The following is a 16,199-nucleotide window of genomic DNA, read 5'->3' as shown; positions in this document are numbered from 1 at the left end:
ACGGCATATTGCGTATGTCAACACACGTCCACATCTGTTATCTCTGTGGGACTCGCCAAGTCCCCGCCTTCTGTGGGATAGGACAGGTTGGTTGGTCTTTTATAGATGCAAAAGTGGAAAGCCAGAGGGATCAGGTGATTTGCCTCAAGTAAGAGGTCATCAGTGACAATGCCAGTACTAGAATTTCAGTTTCTGGACTTCCGGTGTCCCTGCTTTCTGCCCTCACCCCACCTCTGTTACCTTGCCAAACAATGAAAATGAGCAATGGAGTCCAGCACACCTGGGTTCAGTGTCGGCTTTGCCGTTTAATAGCCAAGTGCCTTGGATGAGTTGTGAAATCCTTTGTTTCCTGGTTTGTAAGAATAAGGATAACAGCTGGATCAGGTGCTAATTAGACTGCAGAAAGGAGACCTTCTAGCGCAGTCCCTTCCACAGCATAGACGTTCATTATGTTTTTCCCCTGATAACTCTGTATGTATCTGGGATGCGTTGCTTTCAAAGCTTAATCATGTGCACCACGTGTATTTGTGTAGTTGAACCTATTTCTTCCCTGAGAGGTAGAGGAAGCAAAGATTGTATTCATTAAGGTGTAGTTAGATGCCCTAAGTGGTGAAGCAGACCCAGGACCTCGTGACCCCTCAGCCCAGGCCACTGTCTACCGGAGGCATTGCCTGCCCCAGGGGTCCCGATATCTGAGAGACGAATCAATCAAAGGACATCTGTGTTGAGCAGATGTGAACGTAGACTTCTGTAACCTTCACGGTGAAGAATGACTCACCCTCTAGTCTAAACCTCTCTTCTGCCAACGGAGCCCACACATAAACCGTACCTTACCAACATCCCAGTAAGGTTCTTCAGATGCACAACTTCCCCATCAGAGTGCCTGGTCACTCATAAAGACTTGGAGATTCCAGTGGCGCTGCTGCTTTTCCTTTGTTCCACAAGCTGGGCAACACTGTGCATAAGGTTCCAATACGACAGAAATGATAGAACTGAAATCTCCATTCCCTCCCCGCCCAAAGGCACCTGTTGCCTGGAATTATGTCATCATCCCCTAAAACTGCCGATAAGACCTCTGGGTATCACTTGGGAACTCTCAGTGGGGGGCCTTCGGAGGGAGTTAAATACATGCCTGGTGCTCACTGTGCTCACGGCTCTGTGGGGATGGTTTCCATAGCTCCCTGGATGTTAGTGGTTAGAAGTACATGTGTGCGATATGACATGTGCACTATGACATGTGTGCGGTATGACGTGTGCGCAGTATGACATATGTACAGTAGGACGTGCAGTGAGAATGTTGGTGGATTATATCACCAAAGGCACCCAGGAGGAGGAACACTTAAACCGTCTTGTGCTGGTGTCAGGAAAGCCCCTCTCCCCTGCATTTTTTTTTTTTTTTTGAGGGGGTGTGAAGCAGTGTCCTCTTTTTAACTTGTATTAGATGGCCCCCACTCCTTTCTGAACTCCTTCCGTGTCGCCACCAGCTCATATCGCATTCCCTAATTACGCTAGGCTAGAGGTCAGTTCAAGGACAGGAACAATTTAAAATAGTGATTCATTAGAATCAAAGGGTAACACAGTGTGGGACATGAAGCCTGTATTCAAAGAAATAACATATTATTACTTAATATGCTAGTTCAAAAGATGGAGGGGCCGTGGTCTCCCTGAATATTAGCATTACCAACTCAATAAATAGAAGATTCAAGAGAATTTCATCCTAGGGAGAGGGGCGGTGGCCCTTCATTACGGAAGCTGTCTCAGATTTTACACGCGGGTGTCCTGGCCTGCTCAGGGGGGTCACGGAGGTTGCCAGGCTCTAACAGACCTTTCCCTCTGTCCCCTCTACAGGTGTTAACAGAGCTGAAATCTGACAACCAGAGGCTGAAAGATGAAAACGGTGCTCTCATCAGAGTCATCAGCAAACTGTCCAAGTAGACTAGACTTTAGACTTGGGGGGATGGGTCGGCATGTGCTGCCCCAACCCTCTCTTCCAGCCATTGCCTTCTGGCCAAAAGAGGTGAATGTTTTGGTGGAAGGACACCTCTCTGGCCCCTACCGTCACCTTCTCTGCACTGTACATTTTCTTGTACCCTCAGCACCCGTTTCTCCCACGCCCATGGCCCAAGTTTCCGACAGTTTTAATTGAAGCATGATTGTGATCATTCAAGCCATCTGGAGAAGGCCTTGGGGAGTACATCAGGCTCAGCTGTGGAGCCCCCAACTTCCTGCTGCTCAGCTACTTTGTCCACATTGGATTTGGTCCCAACATTTGAGGCCTTTACCCAAACCAGTACCCCACCACCCTTTGCATTGACCTGGTGTTCTCTGATACAGGTGAGGCTTGTGGTGGCCACTCCAGGACCCTGTCTGGGGGGCTAAGAGAAATGGTAATCATCAGACAGCCACTAGAGCTATGTTTCTATTCAATTCCAAAGGTGACAGCGATTCTGCATCTGGGCTCTATTCTTCACCCCTCAGGAACTGACTTTCTTCTAAGTCCCTGCCAGTGTTTATTTTTTCTGTCAACATCCCTGACTAGTCCTAAACTCTATTCCTCCCTCACGCCTGGCGCTTTCCCTAAGGCTCAGGCACCCTGGCCTCCTTTATCCCTTTCTTTTCTGTCCTTTTATTCTTCCTTCTCACCCCCCTAACCTTACCTCATGATGTAAAAGTAGAACAGAGCACCTGCCTCAGTTGTCTTTGGCCATTATGGGAATTCCTTGCTCATTATGGGGCACTCTGGAAAGGGGAGGAATGATCTTGGTGGCAGCACCACTCCCCCCGCCCTCCCCAGGAAAGCCGGACCCCTGCGTTAAGGATTAGCCCAGTGTTCTCATCGCTCACTTGTTCTCCCTACAGAGTGATTTTCTTTATTAGAAAATCTAGGCTCTGAATACCCTATTCCACTTTACCTCTCTTTGACTGTATTTTCTCTCTTCGCTCTGACACTGTCCTAATGAGAAAGGGAGTCACTGCAACTAGGCATGGAGATGGGGCAGGTAGATTATGGGAGATGGACCAGGGAGTGGAAGCAGGGGAGTCACTGCAACGAGGCATGGAGATGGGGCAGGTAGATTATGGGAGACGGACCAGGGAGTGGAAGCAGGTTGGAAAGACATATGTGGTGTGAGTACAGTATCTGAGGACACTTGCAACATTGTGACAAAGAAGACAGACCCCACGTAGAACGAAGTGCTGCCCAGTCCTGTGCCATCCCATGACTGGTTGCAGATTGGACCCTTGCGATCCATAGGGTTTTTATTGGCTGATTTTAGAAAGTCGATTGCCAGGCTTTTCTTCCTAGTCCATCTTAGTCTGGAAGCTCTGCTGCAATCTGTTCAGCATCACAGCAACAGGCAGACTCCACTGATGGACAGGTGGCGGCCGCACTTGAGATGCATTGGCTGAGAGCACGGTGGTGGATTTGATTATTTCTGGCGGTTAGATTTAGGAGAGAGACATTTTTCTGTCTTACAAGCAGTAGAAGAAGTGACTTTTTAAGAGAGGTTTAAAGGGATGAAATGCTTACAACCCATTAGTGAGAGTCGTGGGATCTTAGAGTGGCAAGGCCCAGAGGTTGGCTTCCCATGGTTGCAGCACAGGGTCCCCTGTTACTACAGCTGCAACCCATGTCAGAGCCCCTGGTGCCTGTGTGTTTATTACGGGAACCCATGTCACAGCCCCTGGTAGTTGTGTGTTTATCACGGGAACCCATGTCACAGCCCCTGGTGGCTGTGTGTTTATCACGGGAACCCATGTCACAGCCCCTGGTGGCTGTGTGTTTATTACGGGAAGGTGGGGCAACTCTAATAACCAGAAAGTTTTCAGATTGTGAGCTGAAGTGTGCCTGTGGATTCTCCCAGTAGCCCCCATCTCCCCTGGTTGCCGTTCACTATGACAGCCTTGCAGATGTGTGTAGCTGGTAATGGCTCCTTAATCTTCTAGCTGCATTATCCCTAGTCCTTCCCATCATTGTTCATGTCGTATACCTTTCACGCCTATCTTAGTTTAGTCATCTTCCTCCAGACACAAACAGCCTTTTAAATATCATGCCCAGTCCTGGACAGAATATTCCAGTGCAAAATTAAACCATTAGTTCTTGACAATGACCTAATAGTAATACTGTATTTGCTTTCTGTAGGAGTCTTATCACTTGGTTGGCTCATTTTGAGCCTGCAGGTCATTTAAGTCCTCATCGTTTTAGGGTTGCTGGAGGTATTCAGTGCTCAGAGTGGCCCCTTATCTTATGTCTACCACCTCTGTCCATTTGTAATTTCTTTCCAGGTTACAGTGGCAGTAGAGTTCTCCATGGCTCCCTGAAGCATCAAGTGCTCTTTAGACCAGAAGCTACAATTCCAGACCCCAATCCCAGAATAGGAGATATGTCTCCGGTAAAACCTACTTTTTAGAGTAGACAAAACTCTCTCTTCCATTTCCAGCCATTCTTCAAAGAAAGCTACTCTTTTGGGTTTTGTATTTTCGTGGGAACACTGTAAACTCGGTTCTCGGGGCATGCTGCATTACAGCAAGGACTGTCATACCCTCCACTGTAAGCGTTTCCCTCATCCACGGGAGAGGAAGTCAGCACAGGGGGTTGACCAATTCTCCTAGGCGCTCCTTGGGTATTGGGGGTTAAAAGGGCTGCTGCTGCTTTCTCAGGAAAAGATGTGGATTATCAGGAAAATGTGACGACCTTTTTCCATTAGATGGACCAGGTAAAGTGGTTACAGAGAGTTGCTTTAGATTTGTTGGTGCCTTTCAAAGGTGCTGGAGGCAAGTACTCAAAACTCTTAGCTTGGTGTCCCACCCCTGCTGCTTCACGTGGCCAATTAATGTTAACGCTGCCTTTTCTTGCCAGAAAGTTTGCCTAGTGGACCGAGAAATTTACAAGCTTTTCAATCTCAGGAATACTGGATTCTATGGCTGAGAGCTCACGAAAGTGTAAACCATCCTGGAGAATTCCAGGCACTCTCTCTTATGCTGTTCATTTTAATGGACAAATAAGCGCTGAATTCTGGTCTCTTTGGAGAATAAAATACCATTTCTTCACAACTCTGATTGACAGGAAGCCCTCTGAAGTGATGGTTGTGGGCCTCTACCAGCCAGCCGTTTTCTGGAGGTGCTGGCATCGGCAGGCCTGCCTTCTCTTGCGTTCCCCTCCAGTCACTCACAGTTGGTCTCTTCGCTGGCCGTAAGCCTCCCATGAGCTTAAACTGAATGTATAGCTACAGGCATGGCCAGCAACTTGAGGCTAAAGTATATCACTTTAAAGTCTTCACATGAAATACCAGGATGGGGAAGAGAAGGTTCTAGGTACAGCCTTACACCCTCTGTTCTCATGAATTTGATAGTTTTCAAAACCAAGCCACACCTTTGAGAGTCATGATTTGGCCGTTCCAGAGATTCTCTGGCTGAATTTTTGCTGCTTCGCCTGTTTGTCTTTCAGGGGTTGCTTATCCCTTTCCAGATAGCTTCAGGGCACAATGACCCCTAGTCCCAGCCAGGCCTCTGTGTAACAGGCGTAGACAGATCTCAGGGTGTCGCTGCTAAAGAATCAGAAACACAGACATGCTTGGGCTTACTCAGGGCCCTGAACTCTCTATGGGGGCAGTCTCATTTGATATTTCCTGGATCCTCCCTGTGTTTTTGTATCCCAGCTCCCACCCCGTTTCTGCAGAGTCTTGAATGCATTTGTTGCTCTCTGAGACCACGAGTGTGGTTTCAGACCTGTGTTATGGATTTTACCCACTGCCCCTGCCCCCAAACTAAATGCATCCTTATACAGCTCCACCCAGGAAGCAAGGAGGCAAAAACTGCTTTTAGAGCCCACAAAAGTTTGTGTGAGCTACTGTTTCTCTCTGGCTTTTAACTGAGCCAGAGATGAGGAAAGAAGAAACTCAAAGCCATGCACTTTGTTATGCAGTTGCTGTCAAGGTGACCCGGACTCATGGCACCCCATGTGCGTCAGAGTAGAGCTGTGCTCCACGGGGTTTGCAGTCACTGATTTGTTGGAAGTAGTTTCTCAGGCCTTTCTTCCGAGGTGCCTCTGGGTAGACTTGAGCCTCCAGCCTTTAGGTTGGCAGCTAAGCACGTTATCTCTCTGCACCACCCAGGGTCTCCATACCCTTTGTCGGGTCCCTGAATTTCTGGCCCCACTGGAGCCATTCCTAACCTGGCAGAGGAGAGTTTCCGTCCAGGACACTGGCCCAGGAGGTGGTCCTGGCCATGTTGCCATATCGTGAGGAGACGAGCGCAGAATGAGCAGAAGACGCATGGAGAAGAGAGAACTATTTAAAGTGTGGCCAGTTCTTAGGCTTCCAGGCTATTTTGCACCTGAAAGGCAAGCCTAAGGGATCCAGTGACTAAGCCAATGGGAACGGGGAATCAGTCGCTAGTTCCAGCCCACCAAGTGAACCACTGATTCCACGGGAGCTTAACGGTGAGGTGACACTGTACTTGGTGGCCTGCCCTCATGCAGCCCTGGTGGCGCAGTGGTTTAAAAACTCAGCTGCTAACTAAAAGGTCAGCAGTTCAAATCTATCAGCCACTCCTTGGAAACCCTATGGGGCAGTTCTCCTCTGTCCTAGAGGGTCAGTATGAATTGGAATCAGCTCAATGGCAACGGGTTTGGTGTTTTTTGTTTTCGTTCCTGCCCTCTGAGGTATTATTAGGGGTTTCATTGAGTATCCATTGTTTATTTGGCACCACACTTAACTCTGGACACATAGTTATCTAGCAAAACCAGTCCCTTACCCAAATCCAGACCCAGTTAACTATAGATGGTGGCTGCCATACCAGTTTTTAAGGAAGGTTGCTGACCCCTCAAAGCATGTGAGTTGCTCTGATCCAACAAGGAAGGCAGTTCTGAAGGCGGAATGAAAGGACAAGAGTCAGAACATCTGAATTTCAGGGCCATCTCTTCTCCTCATTAGCTGTGTGACCTGGGGCAAGTCACCTCCCCTGTCTGTGAAATAAGGTTGGGCTGGATAATCCTTAAGACCCCTTCTAGGCTTAACATTCTGTGATGTATTCATTCCTCAGAAGTTAAAGAACATTTCTTAAACTCAGAATTTCTGCTGTTTCTAACTTCAAAAATTTAAGAGCAAATATTCTTGTTTTCTTCTGGATTCAAACTGTTTAACATCAGCGTGTCAAGGTTGACTTCTCATCCTTGTTGGAAAGTGAATTTAATATTGAGGGTAATTGAATGGTTTTGCAATTGCTTTCCCTCCTAATGGCTTGGTAAGAATATTAAAACCTGCAGAGGTGGAAATTGGAGCTTATGGGGAAATGGATAGAAAGCAATTTGTTGCAGGCAGCCTTTGGACAAATTGTTTTAAAAAGAAATAGAGCTGCTGCTTCATAGATTTCCTCTGCTACCTTTCCTCAGCCTCCTCGGATGTGGCCTACATGGCTCTCAACACCCAAACAGCAGACTAACTGCATTCCTGCGTAGCACCAGCTGGCACCCGGTCCTGAGCTCTGCCTTACGGCTGCCAGAGAATCTTCCTCAACAAAAAACCTCAATTTTTAGTTCTGTTGAGCTCCTTCACTGGATTCTGGACTCTCAGAAGTAAGAGGTTCCGGTGCTGTTGAAGGTGCTCTTTTCTTTACATCAGATTTGCAGAGACTACCAACACAGTAAGAGTTTCCAAACCCGAGGTCTACCCAGCCACGGGGCACACAACAGCACTGGCTGCCAGGACCCCTGCAGGGCTGTGGCGGGGAGAGGGCCTGGAGTGGAGGGGCTGCCTGCTGTCAGGGGGAGAGGTGGGTCAGGGCTCTGAATGTCGAGCAGGAGGGAGGCTTTCCATGCTGGGAGGCAGAGGCCCAACACGTGGACAAGGGAGGTGAGTGGCATCTCACTGGTGACCGCATCCCTCTTGCTACCAGCTGCACAGAGTTGAATCGGCCTCCCTAATAGGTACGACATTGCTCAGGAGCAGTCGCCCCTGTCAGAGACAGCCACTGATCGCTTGTGTTCTGATTAGATTGGAAAATAGATCAGCTTTGTTGCAGCCCAGGAACTGTCACCGTCACAGCTACTAGGGAGTGAGGTGGTCTCTAAGAGCTGAGAAAAACCCAATGGTGACTCCTGGCCAGCCAGTAGCAGCTGCATGGCTGAGAGTTGCACCCCTTGCCCTGGGAGACTGTGGCTGAGCGTCAGAACTGAGCTGGCCTGGCTTGCAACCCAGTGTCCAGGAGCCGCTCCTTGGGAAGAACTGTAAAAAGAAGTGGGTGTGTTTAAAGATGGAGCAGCGCTGAGCGAGTGTTCTCACCTTAGCTGAGAAGCTTTAACACTTTGGGGGCTCCCGGACTGCCAGCCCGTGCACACACTGGCACGTTTGCTAGTCAGAAGTTTCAGCTCCATTAGAATTCTGATTAGAAGTGAAGCCTCAGAAACCAGTCTTCTCCAAGTGCGGTATTCTGTTCATATCTTTTGCTTCCCCCTCCTTTCCATTTCCCCAGGGGCTTCTCTCTGGGCCATTCCCCAATTCATCTGCGTATCATTTTGGGCCATGGATCTGCCAGAAGTCAGATTTTCTGTTATTCCTCCAGATTTTTCTCTAATGCTTCCAATAAACTTTTTCTTGGGTGGCCCTTAAGGTGACATCAGGATCCTCTTATGTCTTTCCAAAATAAACATACTCTTCGTCTCCCCCCCACCCCCTTATTCCTTGCTTTTCTCACTTGGCGCTGATGGTGCTTGGAGAGGAGGTTTTCCATGAATCGGCCAAGATCCCTGGAGGAGTTCCACATACCAATACCGCCACCCCTCTTCCAGTTTCAGAGTTCCTTGTCTGTGCTAATGGCCTCTGAGTGAGGCTTGACTTGTAGGCCTGTGGGTCAGAATTGCTCTGTGTTCCTGCAAAGGCAACAGTTAAAGTGGGACCGCTCTCCAGGTCTTGGTGTTTGTGGCTGAGTCTTCCTGCCCTTTCTTGGTCAGTGAGGGCTCCCTGTCTGGCTTTTCCATAGCCTGGCCAAGGAGACCATGGGTAGCCATCTTGGCTTATTCAGTCTTTGTCCTGAGAGGTTTGGCTATTTCCAGCTTGAAACAGAAGTGTATCTTCTCAGCAAACACCTGATCAGTGTATCCGTGCATCTGGTGGCAGCAGCGGAGCCCATTCCTGCCTTGCAGGGGAGAGAGTTCAGGAAAGACAGGCTGACTGTGGAGCCTCTTAAAAGAGCCATGTTGTCACAAAACCAGAGTTGGAGATCAGGGCACAGACCCTGGGCAAGGAGCACACTAGGGCCAAGAGGTACACTGGGCCAGCACCAGTAAGACCCAGATATCTCTGCCTTTGCCTTTTCTCTCTTCCACACCACTGAAAGCTGGACAAGATTCCAGCTTGTCCTCTGGTGAAGAGAGACCAGGTAAGGAGAAAGAGAGGTGGAGGAAAAAGGACAGGGAGATCCGGAGCACACACCACCAGGAGGCAGACTCAGGTGTAGAAGGTTCTGGGAGGATGCAGCAGCCTCAAATACCCCCTTTTCTAACCAGCATCCCCTGAAAGGCTGGGACTGCCCCGCTAGGTCCTCATCTCGCTGTCAACCTTGCATCTCTCCTCCCAGAGAAGGTAGAGCCTCTGCCTACTTGAGCAGTTCAGACTCGGGGTCTGGCTTTACGGTTTTCCTACCTTCATTCTTCCCTCTGCCCCGACCTTGGTCAGACAGGGCTGAAGAGAGCTCATAAGAACCACCGTGGCATCTCCATGCTCCCATTTTAGGGGTAGCGTTTTGTGTTTTCTCCACTCACCTCACCCTTCACTCCTGACCCCAACTTCCACCACGGTTAAAGCACTAGATGTAACTGTTTTTCAGCTGAGTTGTATGGATTAGCTTCAGTGAACTGTAAATACACCTGGGGTGGAGTGGGGGGTTTGGGGGGGGGTATGCCAGACTCGCTTTGTGAACTGAATGTATTTTTATGCAATTTGGAGTGGCCTTTCAACCCTAAGATGAATGATTTTGTTTTACTGGTTGTTATTATATAGTATTATTAAGTATTCTGTGCTTGAAAGTTTGGGAATAATAATATTCACATCTATATGATGCCTGTAAACACAACAGTATTTATAAATGAGTAAATAAAACTGTGTTTTAACTTTGTGACTGTCCCCTCAGTAATAGGAAATGAGGTTTATGGAATGCCACATCTGAAGGAACCTCTTCTCATTTTTATCTCTTGTCACCGTCTTTGCTATTTGGAAGTCTCACCCTCCTGCCATGTAAATCAGATTCTCCTAGGTCTCCTCCCCAGGACAGCCACTGAGAGCTGCCATCTTTGAGAGCAGGGCCTCTGGGAGCACCAAGGTGCTTCCGAAGTGGAGTCAGGCCAAGGAAAAGCCTAGACTGGAGGGTCAAAAGAGCCGTGAGAAGAAAGCAATTCTCAAGTAGACTAAGAGCATGGTTATTTCTCTGAAGACAGAGAGCAGGGCTGAATGACAAGGCCACTGAGCCCACCTAGATGATCTTCACACACTCTTGTACATGGGCAAGTGGGGGCCTAGAGGGCTGGTGATTTTCCAGGGCCCACGGAGGTCTCCCAGCATTCCCCCCTAGCCCTCTGCTGATATGCATAAGGTCTTCGTTAATCAGTTTGATTCAGGAGATCCAAAACCACAGCTTCAAACTACAAATGTAGCTAAGTTGGGAGTTAGTGGAAGTTAAATCCAAACTCAAAAAAGAAGGGGCTGTGTCCAGGGAGGAGGCTACTCAGGCGCTCTGGCAGGGTCTGTAGGTGGGCGGCCAGGTCTGACCTCATCCCGCCAAGGCCCGGGTCTGGTTTCTCCACCCAGCAGGCCCAGCCGCTGGCTTGGCTCAGCCCTGTGTTTTCTGCCAGACGGAAAGCCCTGGTCACTGACTGGGAGTAAGCATGGGGAGGGCAGAGAGGGGAGATTCTTCTCCGCTGCTGTCACCCAGCTGTTTGTGGCCCAAGCAGCAGCAGAACAAACACACATGATGTCATAGTTGAAGAGTTCAGACCTGTCCTGGGCCCGGAAACAGGCAAAGCAGCATGTCCGATGCAAGGCCATTCCTCCGTCTGTGTCCCCCTGCACTGGATATGGCCAAGTCGATGAAGACAGAGTATCACCTAGCGGTCACCTGGGCCCGCCCTCCACCCGAAGCCAGAGATCCTGTTGATCAGATCCCCAGTCCCTTCAAGATCATTAGAGTCTCCTCCTGCTTGGGAGGCACAGTGTAAACTGACAAGATGGAAGCAGAGGGGACTTGGGGGGGTGGGAACTGAGGAAAGAATTTAACCTTTTCTTGGTCTTGGGGGCAATGCCACTTTCTCTTTCCTTAATTTAAAGACTCTGAAGCCCAGTCCTTGGTCACTGACATCTTTGCGTCAAATTCAAAGATTTGAAGTTCTTTACAACAGGGCAATTGAGGACTTTGTAGAAATTCCTGGTCACTTTTTCAAACCCCCATACCCCAGGGCCAGCCTCCCCATCACTGTGACTGTTCCCCAAGCCTAGCTCTACTGGAAGGGACTCACTCCCCAGCCTCCAGGAGGATGTTCCCGGCCCCCCACCCTTCCCCTAGAAAAGCTGCCAGGCACCAGGCACATGCCCTGTGTCCTCCCACCATGCAGTACCGGTCTGGTCTTCCCCACTCCCAAGAAGAGAGGACACTGGGCCTTGGGCCCCTTTCACTGCCTCCCCCAAGGGAGATGCCGGGCTAGAGGCCAGGGCCTCAGAGCCTTCTCCCCATCTCTGCCCCACCATACTGTCCCCCAGCCCAGCAAAAACTAGAGACACCCCCACCCCCAGGTTTCTTTCAGCTCATTTCTTTAATAAGGAGACGCAGCTCATTACAAAATAACAATTTGACAAGAGATCAGACAAGAACAACAGAGTCCACATAGGGAGTTGGGGTGGGGAGAGTTACCAAGCCGGGGGAGGGGGGACGAGGGTTATACATGTGTCCTTCCTATGAAGACAGGCAGGGGGTCCTGGTGGGGCCAGTGCAGTCCAGGGGCAGTCTGGGGCAGGCCCTTGCCTGCCCCAGCCCAGGTTTGAGGTTTTCAGGCCCCAGGGTTTTCGGAAAGCAGCAAATCCAGTCCTTTGATGGGGAGGAGGCAGGGCAGGACAGCTAGGCTCTTTGAAGAGGGTCCCCCAAAGCCCTGGCTGCTGAGGAAGGCTGGGTGGAGCCCTCCAGCCCCTATGTGTACTGCTTCTGCCCACCTGCCAGGCCAGATTCTCCCTCAACTCTAGCCTCAGTTCCTGACTCTGCTGTGGGTTTGGAGGGTGGGAAGTTCCCAGAGAGAGCTGGAGGGGGCAAGACCCGTGTCCCCTCACACCTCCTCCAAGCACCTATCCCCACCTGTTCTAAAGTGGCCCTCCTGCTCTCCTCACTCCTTTCCCACCCCGGCAACAAGCTGGCCAGGCCTTCTGCTGTGGGCCCGCCCTGCCTCCCGGGTCATGGTTTGGAAGGGGCAGAGCCCACCATACCAGCTTTGGCCTTGTCTGCTGTACCCAGGAACAGCAGCCTGCCTGGTTTCCCCCACCACACCACCCTCGTCTCTCCTCCCCCATGCTCGCCATAGCTGTCATGCCTAAGGCCTCTGGGGTCATTCAGAGGCATCACCTGCCCTTGCCGGGGGCCACGGGGTCAGGAGCTGCGGGCCAGGAGCTACTTGTCCCTCTTGGCTCAACACAATGCCCCGGGGCCTTTGAAGCGCGCAGTCCCCTCGGCCCACTTTTCCTACCAGCCACAACCTGGCCGTGACTGCTGCAGGAGCAGGTGGGAGGCCGAGACCTGGTGCATACCTGTGGCCTGAGGCCCTCCCCAGAGCGACCCCTCACACCCCTGCCCACCTTTCTCAGGGGAGTTCCTACAGGCTGCCTGCTCTTGGGGTACTGTCTCTGGACTGTAGGAGGAAGCATGGGGGGAGACCACTGCCTTTGCAGGGCAACTCCCCCCCCCGCCCCGGTTTCCCCAAGAGGCCCTCACCCACGACCACCACAGACCCTGACACCACAGTGTGAAATAAGCAGGGCTGGTTCTGTCAACCAACCCCAGATTATAAATGGTGTCCTGACCGCAGGCTACGCTGCAGACTGCTGCTCCTGAAAATCCTGGGTGCCTCCGCAGGGCCCCCAGGAAAGGGGTCTGACAATATGTACTCCCTGCCACCGCCCTGTCCACACCCGGGGCAGGGTGGAGACCCGAGTGAGGCTGCAAACCCAGGACGCGGGGCTGAGGGAGCAGAGGGGTGACAACAGTGAGCCCTTCACAAGTGTTCAGAGGGGAGCCAGTCAGAGGGACATGGGGGTCCTGGGAGGAGCCAGAGGGCAATCTCCAGCAGGGGGCCCCCTTTATGGCTTTTCAGTTAATTTACACAGTGGGAGGAAGGGGCACACCCGCCACACACATACATAGGACACAGAAGCTAGTGGGACACCAGACACTGGGCCAGACACAGCACACCGCCCCCCGATGGCTGGCTTTGCAGACAGGTGGACGGACGTGCAGGAGACGGCAGGATGGACTTCCGGGGTGCCCACGGTCCTCCACCATCTCCGACGGGCGAGGTTGGACCAGAGCTGGAAATCAAGTGCTGTGGGGGGATCCCGATGGGTGGAGACGGGGTGGGGCTGGGGGACAAGGACCTGACACAAAATTGAAGGAGCAGCCTCAACAAATTCTGTAAAATGGGTCTGAGGTTGCAGGAGTAGGAGGCTTTCAGCATTGCCATGCGGCTATTTACAGAAAGTTAGAAACATGCATCTTGGTTCAACAAGATTCTGCTGTGTGTTTATAGATAACTATCTTCTTTTATAGGTAACTAAACGCACATGGAGAGGGGTCAGATGAGGCTCAAATGGTTTCAGAAGGTTCTTTTTTTGTTGTCATCATCACTTAAAAAATAAAGTATATTCACGTGTCTTCAAGTCACAGTGTCCCCTTCTCAATATTGCAGTTCAAAAAACAGGTCAAATGAAATCCTTGGTGGCCAATCTCTGGTCCCCTGAGACCGAGGGGGAGAGGGGGAGAGGTGGTCAGAGTGTACAGTTACCAGATAAAAATGCAGGCTGCCCAGTTAAATTTGAATTTCAAATAGACAACCAATAATTTTTAGCATAGTATTGTCCCAAATATTGCCTGGGACATACTTAAAAATTATCCACTGCTAATCTGAAATTCAAATTTAACTGCGAAGCCTGTTTTTTATTGGCCAAATCTGGCAACCCTATCATAGGGGCTATGGGTCACCAAGGTCAGACCTTGGGACTCCTCCCTCCCTGCCTGCCACCACAGGGGCTCTGAGAAAGGGCCCTAGCCAGCCTGGGAAGGGGGGTTGGGGCAAGGCGGAGGATTCGAGGGCAGTTCCTGGCTGAATCTCTTCCTGGCTCTAGGAGGAAGGGGCAACAGGCTCTCTCTCTATAAGGCTGGGTGAGACCCAGGACTCAGATGCCTCAAGAATTAGCCCACAATGTTAAAGGAACACGGAAGCTCTCACTCCACAAACCCAGGTTTCTCGACCTTTCTGCTAGGGCCACCATCCACCCCACTGCAGGGAGTCAGGTTACAAAAGAGCTGTCATCACCCACAGGAGGGCTGCCTGCTGCAACCTGTCTTCTCTCTCTGAAGCCCTGGGCCAGCAAGATCATCCCAAAGTGATTTCTGCAGAAGCACAAGCTACATATGGTTTGGGGGGAGTAGAGGAGGTCAGGGTCTGAGACTGGGACCTAATTCCTGCTGCCCCATCCTCCAGCTGAGAAACTCCAGGAAAGTCACTGCCCATTTATGCCAAGTCCACCATCTGGGGCTACCCAAGGGCTCTTTACCCAGCTTACCCTAGGCCTCAGCCTCCTCTTCTAAAGCCCAAACATCTCTTCATAGCTCTGGCAGAGCTAGTGTCCCCCTGAGATGGTTCTTCAGGAGAAAGGAGGAAACAGCTTTCAGGCCTCACAAATTCTGGGTAGAAGTGGGTTTGGGTTTTCATAGTCTCAGCCCCTCTGTAAAAAATCACCTCTATATTTCCCCTCTCTGGAATAGACTTAAGGAATGAAACCTCCCAGCTCCTGAGGCATCCTGAACCCTCACAAGCTAGACAGCCTACCGCTGTCCTACTTAGTGCCTGCACCCAGCACGCTAACATCCCCAGAAATAAGCCCGCATAGCAGCGAAGGTTTAGAATGATGCTCTGGGGTCTGGGTTACAGCCACCCCCAATTGTGGAGACCTTACAAGAGTAAGATTGTTTCCTGTCTACCTCCTCGCCTGTGGGCCTGGAAAAATGCCATCTGCTGGGATAGCTCATCTGGGCCAAGTGCCCATCTAAGAATCAGCTAGGACTAGGGAGGGAATTGTTCCCCATACTCAGGTCTTCCCCTGGCTCTATGCTCAAAGTTTCTCAGTGATTTGTGCCACCTCTCAAGACAGCTCACTACCATTAGGCTTGGAGGAATAAATCCAGCACCTATTTCCAGGTACAGGGACACCCAAACCACCGAAGGGCTAAATGAGGTTCCTGGGCAGAGAAGAATCCCAGGTGGTAGAAGGTGGATTGGGAAAGGGAAAAGGAATGAGGGTAGAGGAGATGAGGCTGACAGGGGAGGTGCCATGAACGATATTTGTGGGATGTGGGTGAGGAGAATGAGCGTGGGGAGAGAGACCCTGAGAAAGCACCAAAATTCCAAGCTCTGGGGATGGGGGAAGAGCCCGGTGGCTTCTGATGTCCACACCAGTATTTCCTACTCACAGCCACCCAGATTCTGAAGGCACCTTATTTTCTTATAACTCGCTACCATAACCACAAGTCTGGTCCCAAGGACCAAAGCTCATAATCCTGTCAGAGTTCAGCCTTCCAATCATTAAACACACACACACACATACCCCACAGGCTCCAGTAAAAAAATAATTTTCCATGTACCAAGTGCCACTAGCAAGAAGGGGAAGAGTCTCTGAGAGACACAGGCAGGCTGGGTCCTGCTTCTTAGTCTGTTTCTGGTGGTGGTGTTTCCTCACCACCTACTCTGACCAAAACACCAAGCAAAACAAAACAAAACAAAAAAAACCTTCTTCTTTTAGTAAAATAAAAAGATACTCTGCACCTTCTTCATGTTGGGTCTTCAAAACCTGATTCTCTCCTACACCGTCCATCTGTCTCAGGGACTTACAGGAAACTGAGGTGGCCCAGGTGAGGTAGGATAGGAAGTGCTGCTATTTTTGCTGGGAATGAGGGCA

The 16,199-nt window shown here is 50.6% G+C and overlaps 1 protein-coding gene across 4 annotated transcripts in view; it reads left to right on the top strand.

Moving 5' to 3' along the window:
* The window catches only part of PPP1R12B (protein phosphatase 1 regulatory subunit 12B), a 268,308-nt gene extending 258,198 nt beyond the window's left edge, over nucleotides 1–10,110 (top strand). For 3 of the 4 annotated variants that reach the window (XM_003410228.4, XM_023548266.2, XM_003410230.4), the window contains one exon: nucleotides 1,849–10,110. In XM_003410228.4, the coding sequence (XP_003410276.2) occupies nucleotides 1,849–1,935 (87 nt within the window). In that variant the 3' untranslated portion in view covers nucleotides 1,936–10,110. The remainder of the gene's footprint in view (nucleotides 1–1,848) is intronic. The other variant, XR_010318760.1, reaches the window with a different exon arrangement.
* The last annotated feature ends 6,089 nt before the right edge of the window (nucleotides 10,111–16,199 follow it).

This window comes from Loxodonta africana, chromosome 20, assembly GCF_030014295.1.
Source record: "Loxodonta africana isolate mLoxAfr1 chromosome 20, mLoxAfr1.hap2, whole genome shotgun sequence".
In the NCBI taxonomy this organism is placed as follows: domain Eukaryota; kingdom Metazoa; phylum Chordata; class Mammalia; order Proboscidea; family Elephantidae; genus Loxodonta; species Loxodonta africana.
The sequence above is the reverse complement of the archived record's forward strand: the minus strand, read 5'-3'. Positions and strand labels throughout refer to the sequence as shown.